General features: G+C 38.3%; 1 protein-coding gene across 1 annotated transcript in view; it reads left to right on the forward strand.

Annotated features, from left to right (window-relative positions):
• Positions 1-25,079, forward strand: part of ZDHHC13 (zinc finger DHHC-type palmitoyltransferase 13) — a 49,210-nt gene that overhangs the window by 103 nt on the left and 24,028 nt on the right. Inside the window, 6 exon segments of the mRNA XM_060103286.1 lie at positions 1-246; positions 15,257-15,402; positions 18,263-18,385; positions 20,512-20,589; positions 22,069-22,213; positions 23,672-23,736. Coding sequence (XP_059959269.1) covers positions 1-246; positions 15,257-15,402; positions 18,263-18,385; positions 20,512-20,589; positions 22,069-22,213; positions 23,672-23,736 — 803 coding nt within the window.

Here is a 25,079-nt window from a genome sequence, read left to right on the forward strand (position 1 = left end):
TACTCCCCGCTAGCCTCCCTGGGGGCGCAAAAGTCCCGCCCCCAGCCGAGGAGAAGGCAGGGATTGGCTCTCTCGATGCCGATTGACGGCTCAGGGCTCGAGCGGCAGCCGCGGTGGAGGCGGGGCCATGAGCAGGAAGTGAGAGTGGAGGCTGCTCGAGACAGGCTGGCCAGCGGGCAACTGCCGCCACTTTGCCGAGTCGCTACCGCCACTGCGGAGATGGAAGGGCCGGGACTGGGCTCGCAGGTGAGTGCGGTTGGGCGCAGGCTGTCTCGGGGGCTCGGAGGGCGGCCGCGGCTGTGGAGAGAGGGAGGGCATGGGTGTTAGGTAGCTCCCAGAGGGGCCTCCGGGGGCAGAGGGGCTGGGGCCGGGGAGGAGGAAGCCTGGAAACACCGAGAATGATGCAGGGAATTCTCTCCGAGGCGACCGGGAAGAAAAGGCGAGGACAGGGATGAGTGCCATACCGGCCCTCCAGCATCCACCTGCGGTCCGGGGCGCCCCGTGCCCGGCAGGGACCGCTGCGGGCCCTGGGAGGGGAGGGTGGCGTTCCTGGGAGAGGTGTCAGGTGACACACCTGAGTTGGACCAGCCCGTTTTGACATTGGTCTGGAGTCTGTGAGGTTCTATTCATTTCTTTTTCGGCCAGGGCGTCTGGGAACCCGCCTTCGCTCCTCCCAGCCATGTTTTAGCTCTCGTTCCCACATCCTTGCTTACTCTTTGAAAGATTTGAGGCTGTTTGTTTAGGCTGGAGAAAGGCGGGGTGTGCTGGAAAGGGAGGTACGTGATAGCTATCTGCAAAATCCCAAAGGACTCTGTTCTGTGGAGGAGGTCGTACTAGAAGCCAGATGTAGTTTCAGAAAACAGAAGGGGCCAATGGGGAAAGTTACAGGAGATATATGTTAGCTCCAAGAAAACTAGATTTTTGTCCTTTTTGCTTATGGTCCTGACTGGCATATTATAGCTGTTTACTTAATTTTTGTTGAATACATGAAAAATATTCAGATTCAGCCAATGTTTAGTGAGTTCTTAGCATATGCCAAGTGCTTTTATATGCATTATTTAATTCCAGAATTGAAGCATCCTTAAGAAGGTGATATAATCCCCATTTACAGATGAGAAAACTGAAGCTCTCTCCAGCAGCTGGAGTGAATTAGGTAGTAGATTTTCTGTCCCTAGTGGGATTCAAGCAGTTTGAGATGACTGGGTTAGTTGGCCTCTAAAAAAAAGTCTTTCGCATCTTGAGAGTGTTCCTCATGCTCCCCGCTTTCCCTTCCTGCTTTCAGCAATCTGATGTAGGTTTAAGTGAGGAACAAGACAGGTGGGGAAGCTGTCAGGTGTTCTTGCATTTTGATAGAATAAAAAAGGTTTGCAAGCAGACCATATATTACGAAAGGGTGTAGAATCTTCACATGGAAACTGTCTCATTTGTTGTTTGTTTTTTTCCCCTCAGAGTTTCAGGGAATAGTTGATAGCAGTAATGATCATACCTTAATTACTGCCACTCATTTACAAAAGCCTTCAAGTGCTTAAAGTTCATTACCTTGTTCTGCAGGGCAGATTGCCCTGCCCGAATTCCCTGCCAGATGGAGGAAGAGAATGATTCAGGGGTTGCAATTAAATGGGCCAAGGTAGAGAGATCATTGTTTTTGTTAATAATTATTGGTATTAACTTTTTCAATAATAGCAAAAGATTTTACCTATATAAGATGCTCTACAGTTTGCAAAATACTTCCCTATTGTTATTCCTCAATGTGACCCTGTGAGGTGGGGAGGGATTATTATTCCAGTTTTAGAGATTAGAATTGAGGTTCAAAAAATTGGAGTCATGGAGTTCCCTGGTGGTCCAGTGGTTAGGACTCAGTGCTTTCACTGCTGTGGCCCGGGTTCAATCCCTGGTCGGGGAACTAAGATCCTGCAAGCTGTGTGATGTGGCCATTAAAAAAAAAAAAAAAAAAAAAATTGGAGTCAGTTGTTAAAAGTCAAATAGCTGCTGAGAGAGCCAAGACTTCATTCGTTCTACCAGGTGTTAAGCATTGTTATAGGTGCTGGAGAGAAATCAATGAACAAAACAGATAAAAACATTCCTGCTCTGGTTGAATTTGGTTCCCCTGATTCCAGCTGATAGGTTTTTGCCAAAATTTGCCTGTACTCTCTGGCCCCCAGTTTCCTCTATGACCTCATTTTTTACTACTTGCTTGCTCAATCAACCACAGCTATGCTGGCCCCAAGGCCTGTGCACTTAGTATTTTCTCTATCTGGAGAACTCTTTCTTCATATAACCACATGGCTTCCCCCCCCCAACCTTTGTAAGGTCTTAACACAATCGTCACCTCAATGTGGTAGGCCCTCCCCATCATCACCACTACCAGCAACATTCCTTAACCTCCTTCCTTCCTTTATATTTCTTCTCGGCATTTAATACCATTAACATACTCTGTAAATAATTGTCCAGAGAATGAACTTGGATACTTAACTCTGTTAGTACAGAATGCTTCTGTTAGTGCCATGAGAAATGTTAATGGCTATCTGTCAGATCTCTGTTTCTCTGTTTGTTGTTGTTGGTTTTTTTTTTTTTGTGTGTGGTACGCGGGCCTCTCACTGTTGTGGCCTCTCCCGTTGCGGAGCACAGGCTCCGGACGCGCAGGCTCAGCGGCCATGGCTCACGGGCCCAGCCGCCCCGCGGCACGTGGGATCCTCCCGGAGCGGGGCACGAACCTGTATCCCCTGCATCGGCAGGCGGACTCTCAACCACTGCGCCACCAGGGAAGCCCTCTCTCTTTGTTTTATTTGATAATCTGTCAGGATTTTGACCCTCATCAGAGTTTAAATATGGTTTTCTAGATCTTTGTTTTCTCTTAAATTAATTAACTTTAACAGTACTTATTTACTATTTAGAAAATATAATTGGATTTAAGATATCTCCACGTGAGAAGTATCTCCTATATCTTAAGTATGTTCCAGTCATCTATTGCTGTGTAACAAACCATCCCAAATCATAGTGGTGTAAACCAGCCATTGTCATGCTCATGGACTGTGCGTCAGGACTTTGGCCAGGGCAAAGCAGGGATGGTTTGTTTCTGCTCCACCACGTCCGGAGCCTCTGCTGGAAAGACTTGTCACCTGGGATGACTTGCTAGCTGGGGCTGGTATCATCTGATGGTTCCCTCACTCACATGTCTGGTGGTTGATGCTGACTTTGAGCAGGGACACCTACATGTGGCCTGGGCCTCCGGACAGCATGGTAGCTGGGTTCCAAGAGTGAGCATTTCAAGAGACAGAAAGAGGAAGCTGCCAGTTTCTGAGGCCTGAACCTGCAAACTGGCAGAGCATCACTTCTGTGGTATTTTATTAGTGAAGCAAGCACTAATAAAACCCTTTATGAGTTTGCTAGTGTCTTAAGAATTTGCTTGGTCTATTCTGTTACCTTAACATTGTAGGCAGCCATACATCAGTTACGCTTCCACTGCCACAAAGGGTGTTTGTTTATGCGGTGATGCCTTTACCAGTACACATGTCAATAATGACTACTGTAACAGCTCCTCTTAGAACCATACAACATGGATTTGGAAAGAACTTTATAGCTATATTGACCTGCTCCTTTCATTTTACAAATGTAGAAACTGAAGCCAAAAATCGGGTGGATGATTAGCCACCATCATACAGCCGCCTGAAATCTGAGACTTGGGCCTTGTTCTCAAGGAGTTTACCTTTCACCATGGTAAAATGAAACAACTAGAGAGTACTTAGAAAAACATTTTCTTGATAACCAGAGAGTAATTTCTAAGAAGGATATAGTATCATGACAAACTTTGCTTTAATCTTTGTGATGGGAATGTATGGTTGTTTTCCTTAAACATTTTTATGCGATTGTCTCTGAAGTTAACCTCCCCCAAAGCAGGTCATCTCCTTTCTCATCTGTAGCTCTTATGGCAGAATTCTGGGAGGGAGTGATATCTAGAGCAAAGCACATCGCTTAGAGCTGTGGCCGCTAAGCTTTTTTGATCATGTACTCCTATCAGTAAAGCAGTTTTGAGCTTGCACCCCTAGAGTAGAACCTCAGTGTAACAAGTAGGATTTAAAGTGTTCATGTTTGTAAAATGTCATGTATTGTGAGATTAAGGGAATGATGAGTGGCACGTGCACTGCAAGCTGGCCGGGAGCTCAGGCCTCCAGCTGCGCAGTCCAGATCATCCAGGTACCACTGACTGCAGTTTGTCGTCCATGGTTGGCCATTGATCACTCTAACTTATGTGTTAATGGGGATGATTCCATGTCATGTGGTTGGCTGGGACTTAAAGAGTTCAGCTCCCCTCTGTTGGATGTACCTGGGGGCTGGGGAAAGGAGCCAGTCTCTAAATTCACATTGTCATGGGGCATGTTATTGTAGGATTTAACAGTGTGTTTCTAAATTGTATTCACGAGTGAGTACCTCAGTATATACTCATGGTAAGGTTTTGAATTAAAGATAGTAAATATAAGTCTGCTTCAAATCAGCCTTTTTGATCATCTGGAAGTTTTTTTGGAGGGAGGCTGGCTTTTTGTTAGATCAGCTTAGATTGTCTTTGTTCCTACTTTATGTGGCCAGTAAAGAGCACCTGCTAGGAGAAGTATCAGCTCTGCCATTTTCTTGTTTTCTTGTACTTTTACTATCGTTATTATTTCAGTTTGTGGCTTCTTTGTAGTAGTAATCAGTCTAAGCCACTTGCTCATTTTGGGAGGGGTAACTTTAAAATTAGTAAGTAGTTAAAATGAGATAATATACCTTGAAACTTACTTAGCCTGATGTATACTGCAAAATGTTGAAGGTCCCACCATAACCCCTCAGGGTGTGGACTTTTACTCTGTCCCCAAGTTACCTTGTAAACAGACCATGAGGAGTGACCTACTTGATATACAGATTAAGTGAGGCTGCCAGGGCTAAGAATTCATAAATCTTTTTTTTTAAATAAATTCATTTATTTAATTTATTTATTTTTGGCTGTGTTGGATCTTTGTTGCTGCGTGGTCTTTTCTCTAGTTGCGGCGAGCAGGGGCTACTCTTCGTTGCGGTGCGTGGGCTTCTCATTGCGGTGGCTTCTCTTGTTGCGGAGCTCGGGCTCTAGGTGCGTGGGCTTCAGTAGTTGTGGCACGGGGGCTCAGTAGTTGTGGCTCGCGGGCTCTGGAGTGCAGGCCCAGTAGTTGTGGCGCGTGGGCTTAGTTGCTTTGCGGCATGTGGGATCTTCCCGGAGCAGGACTCTAACCTGTGTCCCCTGCGTTGGCAGGCGGATTCTTAACCACTGCGACACCAGGGAAGCCCCCAGAATTCATAAATCTTAAAGAAGCCAAATGTATAAATTTTTGTGGGTTCCCCTCCTCTTTTTTTTAAAAAAAAAAGAAAAAGTCATTATAACAGCTTTAACATTTTCTTCCGTTACCTAATGAGTCACTGAGTGTTTGGCCTTGAGTGCACTTGCCTCACTTTGGAGACCAGTGACTTTGAAAACAGGCTTTGAGTTTATATAACAATTTTTAGGTTTTACTCTGATCTGGATTTGGACAAAAAATGATGACGTGAACAGAAGGTACCTCTTGTTCTCTAGTCTTTGTCACCCATTTTTGCCATTTAATCGCATATTGCTTCCATTATCACTTTACTCTCTTTGTCTCTGACTTAGCTGCCCAATTAGACTTAAACTCCTGGAGGATACGTACCCACATCTTCTGTGTTCCTAGCATGATGCTTTGCACATCATAAATGCACAGTAATTAATTGCTGAATAAATAAATGCTTTTAATAAATAAATGCTCTTTACATTGAAGTGTGTAATCCACCTCAACTTTCTGTATGAAAAATGAAGCTGATGTCCTTAATGCCTTAAGGCATAATGAGAAGCAATAAATTTGTATCTGTATAATATGTGACATTTATTTGTGATGAAAAATCTATATATAAACAAAGGCTTGATCTTCCTAATACATAAATGGAAACTGATACACAATCCACTAGAAAAACAGTAGACTATGAAAAGGCAACCCACAAAAGAGAAAGTATGAGAGCCAATAAAGAACAAACAGTCAAACTCAGATTCATTAGCAACTAGGGGCATGCAAATGCAAAACAATATGCCATTTTTTTAGCCATCAGATTGGCAAGATTGTAAAAAGATTGATAATATTCAGTTAGGAGGTTTGTAGGGAAAAACACTTGCCTGTTGGGAGTGTGAATTAGGGAAGGTCAGTGTCTGTTTATGTTTAAAATACACATATTTTTTAACCCAGCAGTCCTGTGTTGGGGAATCAGTGTTATAGAATGTACAGGATGTTAATTATAGGGTTGTTTAGAGAGTGAATGCTGAAATCAACCTGCATGTCTAACAATAGGGAAATGGTTGAATAAATTATGCTAGATCTATACAGTGGAATAATATTCAACTATTACTTGTTACTGACCTGCAGCGCTGTATATGATATATTGTTAAGTGAGACAGGCAAGTTGATGAGTAATTATATAATTGGATCCCATGTTTGGAAATAAATTTTGTTAAATATAAGAAGAAAATGATAAAAACCTATGTATCCTGTATAATATTATATATGTTAAAGTATATACACATAGTGAGGAAGGATACACCAAACTGTTAATAATAGTATCTCTGTTGGTACAAGACTGGAAGGGAAAGAGTCCAGATTATCAACTCTTTATTCACTTTGGTATTGCTGGTGTTTTACACTGAAAGTTTTAAAATTTTATAATTTAAAAAGTCCAAGTTTTATATGAAAAGCAGACTGATTTCTCTGTCAATTTTAGCTATATCTGCTGTTTATTGATGCTGCAGAAATTCTGAGTATAGTATATTCAGCTCTTTCCTTGACCCCTTGTCTTCTTCCAGTTAGATGTAATTATAATTACTGTGATATGGTGAAAAGTAATGTTCTTATTTATGTTTTAATCTAACTACCTATATGTTTATTATTTAGCGGTGTGTGTGTGTGTGTAAAATAAGAGTGTCATGCAGTGAGGTTGAATTTGCCAGATAAATCGGAACTTATGTATTCAAAAAAGCATTGTGGTTCTAGCTCTGGGTAAGATGGAGTAAAGCACACTCCACCCTGTCTGTCCCACCGAATGCACTAGATAGAAAGCTATTTAAGGATTCCCAAAAGAAAATTTTAGCAGGTAGGGTGGGGGAAAAGACCAGAATTCAAAAAACCACTGATCGAGGAACTAATTTACCTTTTTGCCATCTGGGTCCCTTCCTCTCTTCCACCACCCTCTCCCTGGACTTGAACCCTGGAAGTGAGCATCCCTGCAGAGGGAGAGTACTTCTGGAGAAGCCCTCTAGTTCAGGTTCAAGGAGCAGGGAAGCGGTCTGGCAGCACAGGCACTGAAACTCTGAGGCAGGAGGACTTCCTCTCTGAACAGAGGAGTTGTAGTCCCAAGACAGTTGTTCTTAGAAGGGACACCTGAAGCATGATCCATAAAAGAAAAAAATCGATACATTATACTTCATCAAAATTAAAAATTTTTGTTCTATGAAAGAGATGTAAGAAATGGGAGGATAAGCTACAGACTGGGAGAACATATTTACAAATCACATATCTGACAAAGGACTTACGTCTAGCATGTGTAATATAAGGAACTCTCAAAACTTAGCAGTAAGAAAATAAACAGCCCAATTAAAAATGGGTAAAAAGACTTAGACAACTCACCAAAGAAGATATACAGATAGCAAACAGCACATGAAATGGCACTCAGCCCCATTAGCCATTAGGGATATGCAAATTGAGACCATGATGAGACACTGCTACACATCTATTATACTGACAGTATGAAGTACCAGAGAGGATGCAGAGCAATTGGAGCTCTCGTACGTTGCTAATGGCAATGCAAAGTGGTACAGCTACTCTGGAAAACAGTTTAGCAATTTCTTATAAACTTAACATCTCCTTACCAGAGGGCCAAGCAATCTCACTCTTAGAGAAGCAAGAACATATGTTCACACAAAATGAATGTTTATACAGCTCCATTTATAATTGCCAAAAGCTGGAAACAACCCACGTGAGTTGTTTGAATGAATAAACGGTGATACATTCATATAGTGGAATGCTTTATAGCAAGGAAGGAACTATTAATAACATACAGCATTATGCTGAGTGAAAGAGGCCAGTCTTAGAAGATTATATTCTGTCTAATTCCATTGTATGACATTCTGGGAAAGATAAAATGAGTGATGAAGGACATGTCTGTGGTTGCCGGGAGTTGAGGTAGGGGGAGGGTGTGGCTAAAAAGGAATATCCTGAGGGAGTTTTTTGAGGTGTTGGAACTGTTCTGGATCCTGATTTTGGTAGTGGTTACAGTTCACAGAACTATATACCAAAAAGTCAATTTAACTCTAAGGTAACTTAGAACAAAGGGCTTTGCTCCTTCAGAGTAACCCGTTGAGGGATTATGGACTTACTTCAGTAAAACTATTATTTGTTAAATCTTTTTTGGAATTCCTGGAGAATTGATGTAGGCACATCATTTCAAGTATCTTCAATTTTCTATTCTTAATGTGTATTCATCCTTTGAGAATTTTTTTTAAACAATGAAAAGTTGGTCAGAGAGACAGTTGTGAATAAGGTGGATAAAAGCCAGGTAACAACTTTATGGTAAAGAACAAGATGGGATTATAAAGTAGTAAGCCAGTTTTGATCTCTAGGAATGATTTGCTAGATATTTGATGTGAACCTCCACCTTAAATGCAACTAAAAATGCTGGATACAGTATAAAATCTTAAGTGTTTTATATTTTTGATGCTATTGTAAATTTTAAAAAAGATTCTTGAGGATTTTCTGTGTATAGGATCATGCTGTCTGCAAATAAAGGTGGATTTTTTTTGCTTTTCTAATCTGTATGCATTTTTCTTTCCCTTACTCTATTATTGTGTCTAGGACTTCAGTACATTGTTGATTAGGAGTGGTGATAGTGGGCATCCTTGCTTTGTTTCAGTCTTTAGAGTTAAAGCATTCAGCCTTTTACCGTTGACTGTATGGTAGCTGTAGATTTTTTAAAAATGCTCCTGTTAGGTTGAGGAAGTTCCCTTCTTTCCCTAGTGTGCTAAGAGTTTTTATCATGCATGGGTGTTGAATTCTGTCAAATGCTTATTCTACTGAAATGAGTATATTTAGTTTGTTAATATGGTGAATAGCACTGATTTCTTTTGAAATGTTTTGCTCGGTTGTAATGTATATTATCCTTTTTATATATTACTGAATACAGTTTTGCTAATATTTCATTTAGGATCTTTTCATCTGTGTTCATGAAGGATACTGAGTCTATAGTTTTCTTTACTGCTTGTGTCTGTTGGTTTTAGTATCAGGATAATGCTGCCTCCTAAAATGAGCTGGGAAGCAGTCCCTCTGTATTCTGAAGGAGTTGGTATCATTTCTTCCTTGAGTGTTTTCATAGACTTTGCCAGTTAAAAGTCATGTGGGCCTGGAGTTGTTTTGTTTTGTATAATGGGAAGTTTTACAATTATGAACTCAATTTCTTTAATAGATAGAGTGCTACTCATTTCTTTTTAAGTCCATTTTGATAACTTGTGTCTTTCGAGATATTCTATGCATTTCACCTAGGTTGTTGAATTTAGTGGCATAAAGATGTTCACAGAAGCCCCTTATTACCCTTTTAATGTTTGCAGAATCTTATAATGATGTCCCCTTTTTTAAACTTGCTATTTGTCATTGACATCTTTTTTCTTCATCAGTCTGACTAGAGCTTTATCAATTTTACTGATTTATTCTTTCCAAAGAACCAGCTTTTGGTTTCAGTGATTTTCTGCATTTTTTTTCTTTTTTATATTTCATGGATTTCCCTATCTTTATTGTTTCCTTCATTCTATCTACTTGGGATTTAATTTTTTTTTTCTCTAGATCCTTAAGATGAAAGCTTAGATCATTTATTTTAGTTTCTTCTTTTTTCCTATTATAAGCATTTAAAGCTAAATGCTTTTCTATTTAGAAAAATGTTGTTTTGTTTCCAAATATTTGAGAATATTCCACATATCCTTTGGTTATTGATTTTTTTAAAAACATCTTTATTGGAGTATAATTGCTTTACAATGTTGTATTAGTTTCTGCTGTATAACAAAGTGAATCAGCTATATTTATACATTTATCCCCATATCCCTTTGCTCTTGCACCACCCTCCCACCCTCCCTATCCCACCCCTCTAGGTGGTCACAAAGCACCGAGCTGATCTCCCTGTTCGATGCAGCCGCTTCCCACTAGCTATCTATTTTACATTTGGCAGTGTATATATGTCAATGCTACTCTTTCACTTCGTCCTAGCTTTCCCTTCCCCCTCCCCGTGTCCTCAAGTCCATTCTCTACATCTGCGTCTTTATTCCTGTCCTGCCCCTAGGTTCATCAGAACCTTTTTTTTTTTTTTTAGATTCCATATATATACGTTAGCATACAGTATTTATTTTTCTCTTTCTGACTTCACTCTGTATGAGAGACGCTAGGTCCATCTGCCTCACTACAAATAACTCAATTTCATTTCTTTTTATGGCTGAGTAATATTCCATTGTATATATGTGCCACATCTTCTTTATCCATTCATCTGTCGATGGACACTTAGGTTGCATCCATGTCCTGGCTATTGTAAATAGAGCTGCAGTGAACATTGTGGTATGTGCCTCTTTTTGAATTATGGTTTTCTCAGGGTATATGCCCAGTAGTGAGATTGCTGTGTCGTATGGTAGTTCTATTTTTAGTTTTTTAAGGAACCTCCATATTGTTCTCCATAGGGAGGACAATTTACATTCCCACCAACAGTGCAAGAGGGTTCCCTTTGCTCCACACCCTCTTCAGCATTTATTGTTTGTAGATTTTTTGATGATGGCCATTCTGACCAGTGTGAGGTGATACCTCATTGTGGTTTTGCTTTGCATTTCTCTAATGATTTGTAATGTTGAGCATCCTTTCGTGTGTTTGTTGGCAATCTGTCTGTCTTCTTTGGAGAAATGTCTATTTAGATCTGCCCATTTTTGGCTTGGGTTTTTTTGTTTTTTTGATATTGAGCTGCATGAGCTGCTTGTATATTTTGGAGATTAATCCTTTGTCAGTTGCTTTGTTTGCAGATATTTTCTCCCATTCTGAGGGTTGTCTTTTCATCTTGTTTATGGTCTCCTTTGCTATGCAAAAGCTTTTATGTTTCATTAGGTCCCATTTTTTAATTTTTGTTTTTACTTCCATTTCTCTAGGAGATGGGTCAAAAAGGATCTTGCTGTGATTTATGTCATAGAGTGTTCTGCCTATGTTTTCCTCTAAGAGTTTTATAGTGTCTGGCCTTACGTTTAGGTCTTTAATCCATTTTGAGTTTATTTTTGTGTGTGGTGTTAGGAAGTGTTCTAATTTCATTCTTTTACATGTAGCTGTCCAGTTTTCCCAGCACCACTTATTGAAGAGGCTGTCTTTTCTCCATTTTATATTCTTGCCTCCTTTATCAAAGATAAGGTGACCATATGTGTGTGGGTTTATCTCTGGGCTTTCTATCCTGTTCCATTGATCTATATTTCTATTTTTGTGCCAGTACCATACTGTCTTGGTTACTGTAGCTTTGTAGTGTAGTCTGAAGTCAGGGAGCCTGATTCCTCCAGCTCCGTTTTTCTTTCTCAAGACTGCTTTGGCTATTTGGGGTCCTTTGTGATTCCATACAAATTGTGAAATTTTTTGTTCTAGTTCTGTGAAAAATGCCAGTGGTAGTTTGATAGGGATTGCATTGAATCTGTAGATTGCTTTGGGGAGTATAGTCATTTTCACAATGTTGATTCTTCCAATCCAAGAACATGGTATATATCTCCATCTGTTGGTATCATATTTAATTTCTTTCATCAGTGTCTCATAGTTTCCTGCAGACAGGTCTTTTGTCTCCTTAGGTAGGTTTATTCCTAGCTATTTTATTCTTTTTGTTGCAATGGTAAATGGGAGTGTTTCTTTAATTTCTCTTTCAGATTTTTTGTCCTTGGTGTATAGGAATGCAAGAGATTTCTGTGCATTACTTTTGTATCCTGCTACTTTACCAGGTTCATTGAATAGCTCTAGTAGTTTTCTGATAGCATCTTTAGGATTCTCTATGTATAGTATCATGTCATCTGCAAACAGTGACAGTTTTACTTCTTTTCCAATTTGGATTCCTTTTATTTCTTTTTCTTCTCTGATTGCCATTGCTAAAACTTGCAAAAACTATTTTGAATACTAGTGGTGAGAGTGGGCAACTTTGACTTGTTCCTGATCTTAGAGGAAATGGTTTCAGTTTTTCACCATTGAGAATGATGTTGGCTGTGGGTTTGTCATATGTGGCCTTTATTAGGTTGATGTAGGTTCCCTCTACGCCTACTTTCTGGAGAGTTTTTATCATAAATGGGTGTTGAATTTTGTCAAAACCTTTTTCTGCATCTATTGAGATGATCATATGGTTTTTCTCCTTTAGTTTGTTAATATGGTGTATCACATTGATTGATTTGTGTATATTGAAGAATCCTTGCATTCTGGGTTAAACCCCACTTGATCATGGTGTATGATGCTCTTAATGTGCTGCTGGATTCTGTTTGCTAGTATTTTGTTGAGGATATTTACGTCTGTGTTCATCAGTAATATTGGCCTGTAGTTTTCTTTTTTTGTGACATATTTGTCTGGTTTTGGTCTCAGGGTGATGGTGGCCTCGTAGAATGAGTTTGGGAGTGTTCCTCCCTCCACTACATTTTGGAAGAGTTTGAGAAGGGTAGGTGTTAGCTCTGCTCTTTGATAGAATTCACCTGTGAAACCATCTGGTCCTGGGCTTTTGTTTGTTGGAAGATATCTATTCACAGTTTCAATTTCAGTGCTTGTGATTGGCCTGTTCATATTTTCTATTTTTTTCCTGGTTCAGTCTTGGAGGGTTTTACTTTTCTAAGAATTTGTCCATTTCTTCCAGGTGGTCCATTTTATTGGCATATAGTTGATTGTAGTAATCTCTGGATTTTTAATTTAATTCCAATTGTGGTCAGAGAACATACTCTGTATGAATTCAACCCATTTAAGTTTGTTGAGAGTTGTTTTATGGCCCAGTGTATTATCTGTCTTGCTGAGTGTTAAATGTGTACTTGAAACAAATATCTTTTCTGTTGTTGGATGTAATTTTATGAAAATGTCAGCTGGATCCAGTTGGTGGATAGTGTTAAGTGTTCTCTATCCTTTTCTGATTTCTCTCCTCTTCTCTATACAGTATGGTTTTCTGTTAACTCATTCCATCAGTTGCTGAAAGAAGTATTAAAATATTCAACTTTAATTGTGAATCTTTCTTTTTTTCTTTTTTGCTTCATTAATTTTAAAGTTCCTTTTGGGTGTATACGTATTTAAGATTGTTATGTCTTTTTTTCCTTAAGTCACTTAAAAATTATTTATTTATTTTCTTTATTTTTCTGGCTGCATCGGGTCTTAGTTGTGGCATGCGGGATCTTCATTGCGGCATGTGGGCTTCTCTCTAGTTGTGGCGTGCAGGTTTTCTCTTTAGTTGTGGCTCCAGAGCACGTGGGCTCTGTAGTTCGTGGCATGTGGGCTCTCTCTTTGAGATGCGTGAGCTCAGTAGTTGTGGTGCGTGGGCTTAGTTGCCCCGTGACATGTGGGATTTTAGTTTCCTGACCAGGGATCGAACCCATGTCCCCTTAATTGGAAGGCAGATTCTTTGCCACTGGGCCACCAGGAAGTCCCTGTTATGCTTCTTAATAAATTGGCTTCTTTAATATTTTGCAGTATCCCTCCTCATCTCTGGTAATATTTCTTGTGCGGATGTCTACTTTGTCTTATACTAATATAACCACTACATTCCTTATGCTTAGTATTCCTTTATGCATGGTATATATTTTTCTGTCCTTTTACTTTTAACTTATGTATGTTTTTATATTTAAAGTAGGTTTCTTGTAGACAATATGTAGTTTTTTGTTGTTTTTTTTAAAAAAATCCAATCTAACAAACTCTGTCTTTCATTTGGTTTTCTTTAGACCATTTGTATTTAATGTGATATCAATATAGTTAAGTATAAATATATTATCTTGTATGTTTTTTCCTTCTCTGTTTTTGTTCATTTTTTCCCTACTTTTCCTGCATTTAAAAAAATATTAATTGAGTGTCTTTTAAGTGTTTTATTTTATCTCTGCTATTGGCTTATTATATGACTTTGTTTTATTTGTTTAGAGATTGCTCTTGGGTTAACATTATACACGTTAACTTATCACTGTCTATCTGCAAATACTATTATAACATCTCTTATAACAGTATATTTCTGTTTCTCTATTATCATCAAGGAATTAAAAAATGTAAAAAAGTGTGTTATGTTTACCCACATAATTATACGTATTTACCCATGTAGTTCTATCAACTCTTTATTCCTTTGTGTTGGTTCAGATTTCCATCTGGTATTATTTTCCTTTAGCCTGAAGAACATCCTGTATCATTTCTTGTAGCATTAAGTCTGTTGGCAGTTTTCTTAGCTTTTGTTTTTTTTGAAAAAAGTGTATATTTCACCCCTGTTTTTCGAGAATATTTTTGTTGGTGTTTCCAGGTTTAGTTTTTTCTTTCAGCTTTTTAAAACTGTTTTGCTTTTGTCTTCTAGCTGGTACTTACTGATAAGAAGTCTGAACTCATTCTTATCTTTGTTTTTTTGAACATAATATGTCTTTTTCCTTTGGCTGCTCTTTTTATCATTGGTTTCAAGTGATTTGATTATTATATGCCTTGGTGTAATATTATGAGGTTGGTTCTGCTTGGGTTTGTTGAGCTTGTAGGAGCTGTGTGTTTATAATTTTCACCAAATTTGGAAGATTTTTGTCTGTTGTTTAGTCAGATATTTAAAACTATTTCCTCTTCCTCTTCTGGGACTCCAGTTCTACATATTCAAGAACTTGATTCATTGGGAGGTATCCTTAGGGTGTGTCTACCACAACTCCCTGAAGCAGAGGCCTACTGTCAATACCCATGACCCTCCACCTACTACAAGTAGCAAAATCCTTTGGTGCCTTTGCAGATGACCTTTGTTTTATGACAAAATATATAATTTGGAATTTTCTATTATTAAGCATCTAATCCTAGTGGATAGAATTAAAATGAAAATCTTCTGTAAGATATACCTCTAAGACTGAAAAAATAATCATTTAATTGATAGATATTGTTGATAGTACCAAGTGCTTCATGATGTAATTGAATGTGACATTAATTCTCTTACTGAGCCTTGTCAAATTATTCTTACTCTTCAGTGCAAGAATCACAGCCACAGCCCCCACCCTCCAGGATTTGGTCGACACGAAGTCTGTGCACATGAAAACAAAGAACTTGCCAAGGCGAGAGAAGCTCTTCCTCTTATAGAGGATTCTAGTAACTGTGACATTGTAAAAGCTACTCAGTAAGTCTTCCCAATGCTTTGTTTTATCCTTAGGTTCTGTTGAATTATTATAATAACGCATGTGTGGTTCATGGCACTCCAGTGTACACCTTCCTCCCTTCATTCTCCAGTGATAGTATGTTTGTCATACCAACATCAGAGCATTTAATACACCTTAGTTGTTTATCATTAGTCTCTCCCATTAGATTGTGAGCAACTTCTGAGCAAAAGCATGTCTTTTTCGTCTTTGTAACCCCAATACTTTTTACACAGTTTCTGTCTTGTATTAAGTGCCCAGTAAATGTTTGTTGAGTGAATGGATGGTTTTAAATGACACTAAAACTAGACTGTGAGTTTGAAACACAAATCTGAATCTTTTAAAATGTACTACAACCTAAATATGAAGATGGGATAGAAAAATATCAACTCACACATTGGTGTGTAGTATAAACATTTATTTATTGAGTACTCTCTATGTACCTATTGTTCTGGGTGCACTAGAAAAAAGTCAGTAAAGTAGAAGTAGGTTTTCTGACCACTTGAAACTATAGTCGGTTATTTTGCTTGCACTGAAAATGAAATATGTTTTGAAAGTTTCCCTTTAAGATCTCCATTTGTGGGTTTTTGCATTAAACCATTTCCAACATTTTCACCCTTGTGGATCTCATTGATTGTTAACATCTACCCCACCCCTTGCCATTGAATATGTTTTGAAATATTTTATCTGTCAGATTATATTAATTAGTAATCCATTTTCCTAGTAATCAAATATAAGCCTGCCCATCAGAGCTTCTAATCTGCATGAAAGAAACTAATGTTACTGTACTAACTTGATACAATTTCTGTCAAAAGCAACGATGTTTGGTGACTAGTTAACCTGTTTGGCTTTAATGTAGACTCATGTATTGTTTATGTTAGTTAAAAAGTTATTGACAATTATTTGAATATTCTAATTACTAATTTATATGAACTCTGGAGGCTCTGGGAACCACTATTTTAGGTGAATATTGTTTGATATTGTTTGTATTATTATATTTATATGAATATGAGAATGGTCTTAAGGTAAATAGATATTTGCTTTAATTAGAATGGAAACATTTAAATGTTTCTCTGCTACTAATAAAGCTCTGTAATGATAAGTGTGAGAAATTAGGCTATATTCACAGGGAATATCAATAAAAACTCACATTATGTATATTTCCTCAAATTTTCTTCAGGTCTTGGACTTTAAGTGGTTGTGAGAATATATTTAGGTAGTATTTGGGAAGGGTGAAAAAGAGCTAGCTAGGATAGGTGTTTTTGTATTTTCTAAACCACCAAAACCCTAATTATTGTGTACTCTTTATATTTCTCGTGTAAAGGGAGTATTTCTTTTCCAGTAAAATGTTAAAGTTGATATTTAAAAGATGGAGAATATAAATATTGGGTTAAAAAGTTCATTCGGGTTTTTCTGTAACATTAAAATGTTGAGGTTGATATTTAAAAGATGGAGAATATAAATATTGGGTCAAAAAGTTCATTCGGGTTTTTCTGTAACATCTTACAAACTTTTTGGCCACCCCAATACATATGTATCGTTATCAACAATTCATTCTCTTACTAATATTTTCACTTAGCATTGTCAAATGGGTACCTCCATCTTTTAAAAAATGCCGTAAAGACAGACAGACAGGCGCATACACACATTTTGGTGAGGCAGAGGTTATTTAACAGTGTAGGAAATAGAGACAATTCTGCCATTTTGTTTGATTTTGACCCTTGAAGACATATCGAAACTTTCAGGTCCCTCTAAATAGAAATAAGTTTCAGAGCAAGTGCTAAACGGTCTGGTGGGTCTTAATAGTTTCTGTTGAAAAGGAATAGTGCTAATGAATGATTTTAAAAATTATTTTAGCATTAAAAAGAGGTATTTCTCTCCTGTTTTTCATTCTGAGAGTGAGTCAGTTAAATAACTCTCTTAAATATCCCTTCAGTCTGTCCCTCCTTATACATTCCTGTTGCCTCTTTTTCTTTAGGCTCCCGTTGCTGCTCTCCTGTCTCTGTTGTAAGATCCTCTAAACTGGTCTCTCAGTCTTGGCCTTGAATTAGCTTCCATACTGCCACTAATGTGATCTTTCTTACAGCCCAAAGTCTGAGTGCTTTCCTCTTTAAAACCTTCAGTGGCTTCCCCGTGCACTATAAAGTCTGAATTTCAAAGCATGGCAGAGAAGGTTCATGCAGTCTTTGCCTACCTCTCCTAGCCTCATCTCTTGCCATTGCCTTTCTTATGCTAATGCTTCTGTGGTGCTAAATTGCTTATATTTCTCCAAACATCCACGCAGTTTCATATCTCTGGTTTTCGTACATGCTATTCCTTCTGCCTGAAATGTCTTCCCTTCAACCTATAAAACATAGCTTGTATATCAGGTTCCAGCTCCTTCAGGAAGGGCTAATCATTCCTTCCTTTTCTATACCTATACTGTGTGCATATTTTATTGTTGAATTTATCCCATTCCAAGTTTGCTTTTAGTCTCTCTCCCTTATTGTGAGGTCATTGCTTGGGCTTTGTTTGATTCAGGGATAAGATTGTCATACAGAATCAACACCATGTATTCCTGGTGCATTCCTGGTGGAAAATCAAATGAAATTTATTGAAAGAGGGCAAATGTGAATGTTAAAGTTTATTTAAGAAAATCAAGTTCAGCTCCAAATGAATTTATCTGATCATTCAATAGCCTTCTGTTGTTTGGCTTTATAATCTGTCCTCTTTGTGAATATTTTTGTTAATTATTGTATTTCTATGTTGGCTGAAAGACAGATGGGATAAAGACATGGTAAAAGGAAGAAATTTTGATATTTGAAATTATTTTAATGGTATCAATTATGCATTTTCTTATTTCAGATACGGGATTTTTGAACGATGTAAAGAGTTGGTGGAAGCAGGATATGATGTCAGGCAACCAGACAAAGAAAATGTGTCGCTTCTTCATTGGGCTGCTATTAACAACAGGCTGGACCTTGTAAAGTAAGATGGGATATATGTGTGTTAATTAAGAGTGTATTTATAATTTTAGATCTTTCCTTCATTTGTCTTTTTCCTTCAAGTGCAAGTATATATGTTGAACCATCTCTAATCCTTTACTGTAAATGAATACTTGAAACTTTGTGCCATGCACATTGGTTATCATAGTATTGAAAAGGACCTCAGAGATCGTCTGGAGCAGGACTCTCAGTGGCCCAAAAAGGAAAATTAAAAATAAAGCCACAGGGGACTTCCCTGGTGGCGCAGTGGTTAAGAATCCACCTGCCAATGCAGGGGACACGGGTTTGAGTCCTGGTCCGGGAAGATCCCACATGCTGTGGAGCAGCTAAGCCCGTGAGCCACAACTACTGAGCCTGTGCTCTAGAGCCTGCGAGCCATAACTACTGAGCCCACGTGCCACAGCTACTGAATCCTGTGTGCCTAGAGCCCTTGCTCCACAACAAGAGAAGCCACTGCAATGAGAAGCCCACGCACCGCAACGAAGAGTAGCCCCCGCTCGCCACAACTAGAGAAAAGCCCACGTGCAGCAACGAAGACCCAACGCAACCAGACAGAGAGAGAGAGAGAGAGAGAGAGAGAGCGCCACAGAGACCCATCATAAAGATAGAGTTCAGGGCTTCCCTGGTGGCGCAGTGGTTGAGAGTCCGCCTGCTGATTCAGGGGACACAGGTTCGTGCCCCGGTCCGGGAGGATCCCACATGCCGCGGAGCGGCTGGGCCCATGAGCCATGGCCGCTGGGCCTGTGCGTCCGGAGCCTGTGTTCCGCAGCAGGAGAGGCCACAACAGTGAGAGGCCCATGTACCGCAAAAAAAAAAAAAAAGATAGAGTTCAGGCAGTGAAATTGAACATTTTTTGAAAAGGGAAAGCATAACACATTTTCCAGGATAGAACAGATAGTTTAATCTAGTTTAGAAGAATCACTGAAATATTTTATGTTGAAATAACGCCAGGAGGAATGGTTAGGTAGGGGAATAATTTAACTTTAAAAACAAAATTAAATATGGAACACTTTTTTTTTTTTTTTAGCGGTACGCGGGCCTCTCACTGCTGTGGCCTCTCCTGTTGCGGAGCACAGGCTCCGGATGCGCAGGCTCAGCGGCCATGGCTCACGGCCCCAGCCGCTCCGCGGCATGTGGGATCTTCCTGGACCGGGGCACGAACCCGTGTCCCCTGCATCGGCAGGCGGACTCTCAACCACTGCGCCACCAGGGAAGCCCTGGAATACATTTTAAAGTAGGCCTGTGTGGGATTGTATAAAATAGTTCCCCTTCATAAAGCCCTACTGCCTACCCATCGTTTTTGTTTTTTCTTTGTTTTATACCTTAGCGTGTAAAATGTGTATGTATGTGAATGTATATATGTTTTGCATTATACGTACTTAAAATCCTTGAGGTTTAAAAAAGTAGAAATATACTAAAGTTTAGAATAAACAGATATACTCACAAGCAAACTCCTTTTCTGTGGAAATAAACTGGTGTATTGTTTAGATAATATGATACATGAAGCACAACTTTGAAATAACGAGACTAATTCCTGTAAACTGCTGAAGAAAATAAGTCTCTTTACCTTGTAGTTTCACTTTATACAGTGTATCCCATCTGTGCCCCCAAAATAGAGAGTGAAATGCTCAAAATGTCTAACTTCTCCAAAAGGATTTTGAATTAATTTTTTGCTACCTACTTTTAGAATTCATTCCCACATAGTAATTCTAATTTTAAACTGTTAGCAGTGACATAGTTTCACCTTTCTTCTTGCCAGTTAAGTAGAATATCTGTAATAGAAACCTTTTGAATATAAACCATTTCAAGAGTGTTGTGGTGGTTAGAATATGCAGAGAGTAGTTACTATGTGTTTGGTGTATAGTTGTCATGGAATGCTCATGACAGCAGGAGTAATTACTTAACATGATGAGAATATTTCACCAGGGATCTGTTTGATGCAGTTGTGTGAATCTTTCAGACCTCTGTAGATCTGAGTGTTTTTAGAGAGAGGTATTATTATAATTTCTGTTTTCTAATACATTTATTACTAAGAAAAATTGATGTTTTCTTTCTTAGTATGAATTTTAAGTTTTAAATCTTATTTTCATTTATGTCTGCTTTTAACAGGTTTTATATTTCGAAAGGTGCTGTGGTAGATCAGTTGGGCGGAGATTTAAATTCAACTCCTCTTCACTGGGCCATCAGGTAAAGGTTTCTTTAAATACTGAAATTGCTGTTCAAAATCAAAAGTGACTTACTCATTTTCTGAATATTACAGACCAGCACTTTCCAGTAGAATTTTCTGTGATGATGGAAATGTTCTATTCTGTGCTGTCCAGTAAGGTAGCCACTAGCCATACATGAAATGCAAAATGTGGCTAATGCAATTAAGGAATGGAATTTTTAATTTTAATTAATTTTAACTAATTAGAATTTAAATAGCTGTATATGACTAGTATTCCATATTGGAAATTGCAGTTACAGACCATTTGCAAGGCTTTCTTTCCTTTTTACCCCTTCATAAATAAATAAACAAACAAACAAACAACTAACTAACTGACTGTTTTAAAGAGTTTCCAGAGATGATGTTTTTATTTTAATTTGAGGCTCCACTATGATGCTCAACCTCAAATATGTGTATTATATTTTATAATCAAAATAAATATGTTTAATATTTGATCACATGGATAAAAGTGGTAGTTCAGTGAGTGTAAACTCAATCAGTTCTTTTCTCTTGTATGTGTTGGCGTCTGAAGCTGAAGTTAGTAAGTGTCTGTGTGGATACTTAACAACTTCTTCATCTTTCATTTTAACTCCATCTCTCTGTGGTTGGTGGGATTGATATGAACCTGAAAGTGAAGTGAATAATTGTTCATTTAAGGCAAGGAATTGAATCTTTTCTCCATAGCCAAGAATTTTGAGGAAGCTGGGGTTAGCTTATCCCCCTGTTAAGCTACTGAGGTACAGTGCTTTACAGAGAAATGAGCCATATTCAAAGAAAAATATGTAGTTCCTAAGAAAAAGATGATCACAGTATACCTGCAGTCTGTGAATGTTACGCTGTGGCATATCTGCTTCATGATTATTTTTTGTTTTTAAAATAGCAGCAATAAAGTCTAAGTGGTTTTTATTTTTTATTTTTTATTTTTTTTTCTTTTTTTGCGGTATGCGGGCCTCTCACTGTTGTGGCCTCTCCCGTTGCGGAGCACAGGCTCCGGATGCGCAGGCCCAGCGGCCATGGCTCACGGGCCCAGCCGCTCCGCGGCATATGGGATCCTCCCAGACCGGGGCACGAACCCGTATCCCCTGCATCGGCAGGCGGACTCTTAACCACTGCGCCACCAGGGAGGCCCTCTAAGTGGTTTTTAATTTCCATTTTTATCATTAGTTATGTAAAATTATTTACACATGGTAGTAATCTTACACATAAGATTTAAGGTAGATTGGGAAGTTATTAAGTTTATTACCTGCACTCAAGAAGGACCGTCCAGATAGTTCGAAGCTTGGAGCATCTATGTAAAAGACATTTAGAGAATCTCCAGTGTTTTAAAAATTTGTGTATTGTTAGGCAGTACTCTTTAAATCTAACCAAAATCCTTCGTGTCTTAGGAACATTGGTTTCTCCCTGAATTTTTCTTTTTTTGCGCGATAGAATACAGTATAATTTTTGTCCTTTCTTTCCAGACAAGGGCATTTACCTATGGTCATATTATTACTGCAGTATGGTGCAGACCCCACTCTTATCGATGGAGAAGGATTCAGCAGCATCCACCTGGCAGTGTTATTTCAACACATGCCCATTATAGCATATCTCATCTCAAAAGGACAGGTATGTTTTGAAACGTTTCTTGTACTCCAGCTATTGTAAATCTGAAGGGATTCAGAGGATGATTACTAGTAGTCTGTCCTCATTTTTTTTTTCTGCCCTCATTTTTAAAGTAGAAGTTACAGATATCCAGATATTCAAATACTAGCCTCAGTAAATCTAGCTATTGAATACTGCTTTTTCAGCTTCATTGGAGCAAAAAGGATAGGTCATTTAGCTCAGTAACATATAATAGATGTTTCTGAAGCTTGTAAGCCTATAATAGTTTTCCTTATGATCCCAGTAATTTGCAGAGTTTTTCATAAACATGACTTCAAAGCCTGTATTTTTCTTCTGATTGAATGTGGAAATGGTAGTCAGATCACTAAATTACCCCATCATTTGCTTGCATTATTTAAGTCCAAGTGGAGACCAATTTGAATGTATGTTTCTTATTGTTCCCTAAAGTAATTCCATGAAAAATGACTTGCCTTAAGAGGCATCCATTTATGGCACTGGTTAAATTATAGGTTGCTGGCGGTGGGAGTTTCACTGTCAGCTCTACTTGCCTGAGATATGCTTTCTGGTAGCAAGTAGTTTATATATCAGTAGTCTCGTCTGTAACAGGCGTGGAAACATGTTTGCACAAATGCTGTTGGGATGATTGTGTTCTCTTTTTTTTAAAAGTTTATTTATTTATTTATTTATTTTTTTTGGGGACTGTGTTGGGTCTTCGTTTCTGTGTGAGGGCTTTCTCTAGTTGCAGCGAGCAGGGCCCACTCTTCATCGCAGTGCGCAGGCCTCTCATTATCTCGGCCTCTCTTGTTGTGGAGCACAGGCTCCAGACGCGCAGGCTCAGTAGTTGTGGCACACGGGCCTAGCTGCTCCGCGGCATGTGGGATCTTCCCAGACCAGGGCTCGAACCCGTGTCCCCTGCATTAGCAGGCAGACTCCCAACCACTGCGCCACCAGGGAAGCCCTGTGTTCTCTTTAAATAAGCACTTTCTCTTAGACTTAGTCAACTCAAGTAGAATAATTATAACTTCCTGGGTCTCATTTTGGAAAGCTGTATGACGAGTCATCTTTTCTGCTTCTCTTTGGGCTTATTCCTCCAAGGCCCATAAAAATATTCAGTAACTGACTCTTTTTTTTTTTTGGCTTGGTTGAGGTATCATATACCTCAAATCTGGGTCCATTTTATTAAAAGAAGCATATCCTCTTGGAGGTATGATTTCCCTTTTTTTCTATATTCTAGAAAATAAAAAAGAACTTTTCATATTTTACTCTTTGAAACATAAGTTCAAAATTGCAAGCTGCCTCAGAAGATCAAGAGTTCACTATTACTGGAAGTGTTTAAGTAGAGACTGGATGACTTTGTGTAAGAGGGAGTAGTATGAATGTATTAAAGAGATACTTCTAAGAGAGGAGACAGAATCTTGACTGTGTTTACAATTAGGCTGATTGACTCTTCTTTTTGAACAGAGTGTGAATATGACAGATGTAAATGGGCAGACACCTCTCATGTTATCAGCTTACAAAGTACTTGGGTAAGTGAGTTTAACTGAATTGCCTTATTCTGACTCTTGATCCAGCAATTTAAGTATCTTAGTCTTTGTGAGATGACACAACATTCTGAGGAAGAAAGTAAGATTTTCCATCTTGTGACTGTGATATGGACTTTTAATGTAGTTGTAGTTAGAAAAGCACCATTGAAGTAAATTTTCTGTTTTCTGGTAGCTTTGGGGAAAAGTTTGAAAGCTACTAATAAGAAAAAAAATTTCCTTACAGAACAGGTAGAGATTCCACAGCATATACTTATTAACATGACGTACATTTCTTAGTTTACATTTTTCAAGAATGGCTACAGGTTTAAATGCTCTCATAATTTGCAATGTAGATGAGAAATATACTTTCCAGAAAACAATAAATTTTGTGGTTCTCTGACATTGTTGACTGCTCTGAAAATATTAATTATAACTGATCTATGAAAATAGTATGTTTATATGTTCATATCAGTTATTTACATATCTAAGTTTTTGTGATTATTGATCACCATATTGTGATTATTGATCATCGCTTGTGATTATCGATCACCATATCGTCCAACTTCTGTTATTCTTCTATTCAAATACATGCTACAGTTTGCCCTGTATCAGTTTTGTTTCCAACGTTGTACTTAATTTCTGATTCTGCTTTTACTTAAGATGTCTCCCCTAGGAACTGAGTTAGTTCTGATGCCATTTCCTTTTAGCTCATGCAGAGGTGGGGCTGGGGTGGAATTTTGTCAGAAGGCATTTTGTCATTGCTGGTAACTGTAAAGTCAGGTATAATGTTTAAAAATCTTGATAGAATAAGTAAAGTAGAATATTGTTTTATTAAAGGAATCTTTTGAGTAGTCCTAAAAGAAGGGAAGGTGTTGATGATGAAGTAAAAATATTTTATTGAATTCTGCTTTCAAGTCCATAACTTTCTATGGTAAACAAATATTTTAGGACATTATTTATACCGCTTTATGCAGTAATTGGTTGGAGGGAGAATGTGAAGTTAGCTTTTGGTTTATCTCCTCAAATATAATGTTGTACATTTAATTTTTTAATTGGATGAATAACATAGTATTAAATGTTGGCCGAAGTTAAGTTTAAAAAAAAATGTTAACCAATAGAACAGCAACATGAAAGTAAAAATTTGAAAAACAAAAGCAGTTATTCCACAGTACTGATGTTAAAATTACATTATATAGCAGACTATCACTTAATAGATGTCTCTTGGGGTGGGAACTCTCCAGTACTAGCATCTAGAATGGAACTCTGCACAGAGAAGTTCCTCAGTTTTCAGAATACTTACTGATTGGTTCATTGATATGTTAGCAAACAGTTTCATTGTTTACATT

The sequence above is a fragment of the Mesoplodon densirostris genome, chromosome 7, assembly GCF_025265405.1.
Source record: "Mesoplodon densirostris isolate mMesDen1 chromosome 7, mMesDen1 primary haplotype, whole genome shotgun sequence".
Lineage (NCBI taxonomy): Eukaryota > Metazoa > Chordata > Mammalia > Artiodactyla > Ziphiidae > Mesoplodon > Mesoplodon densirostris.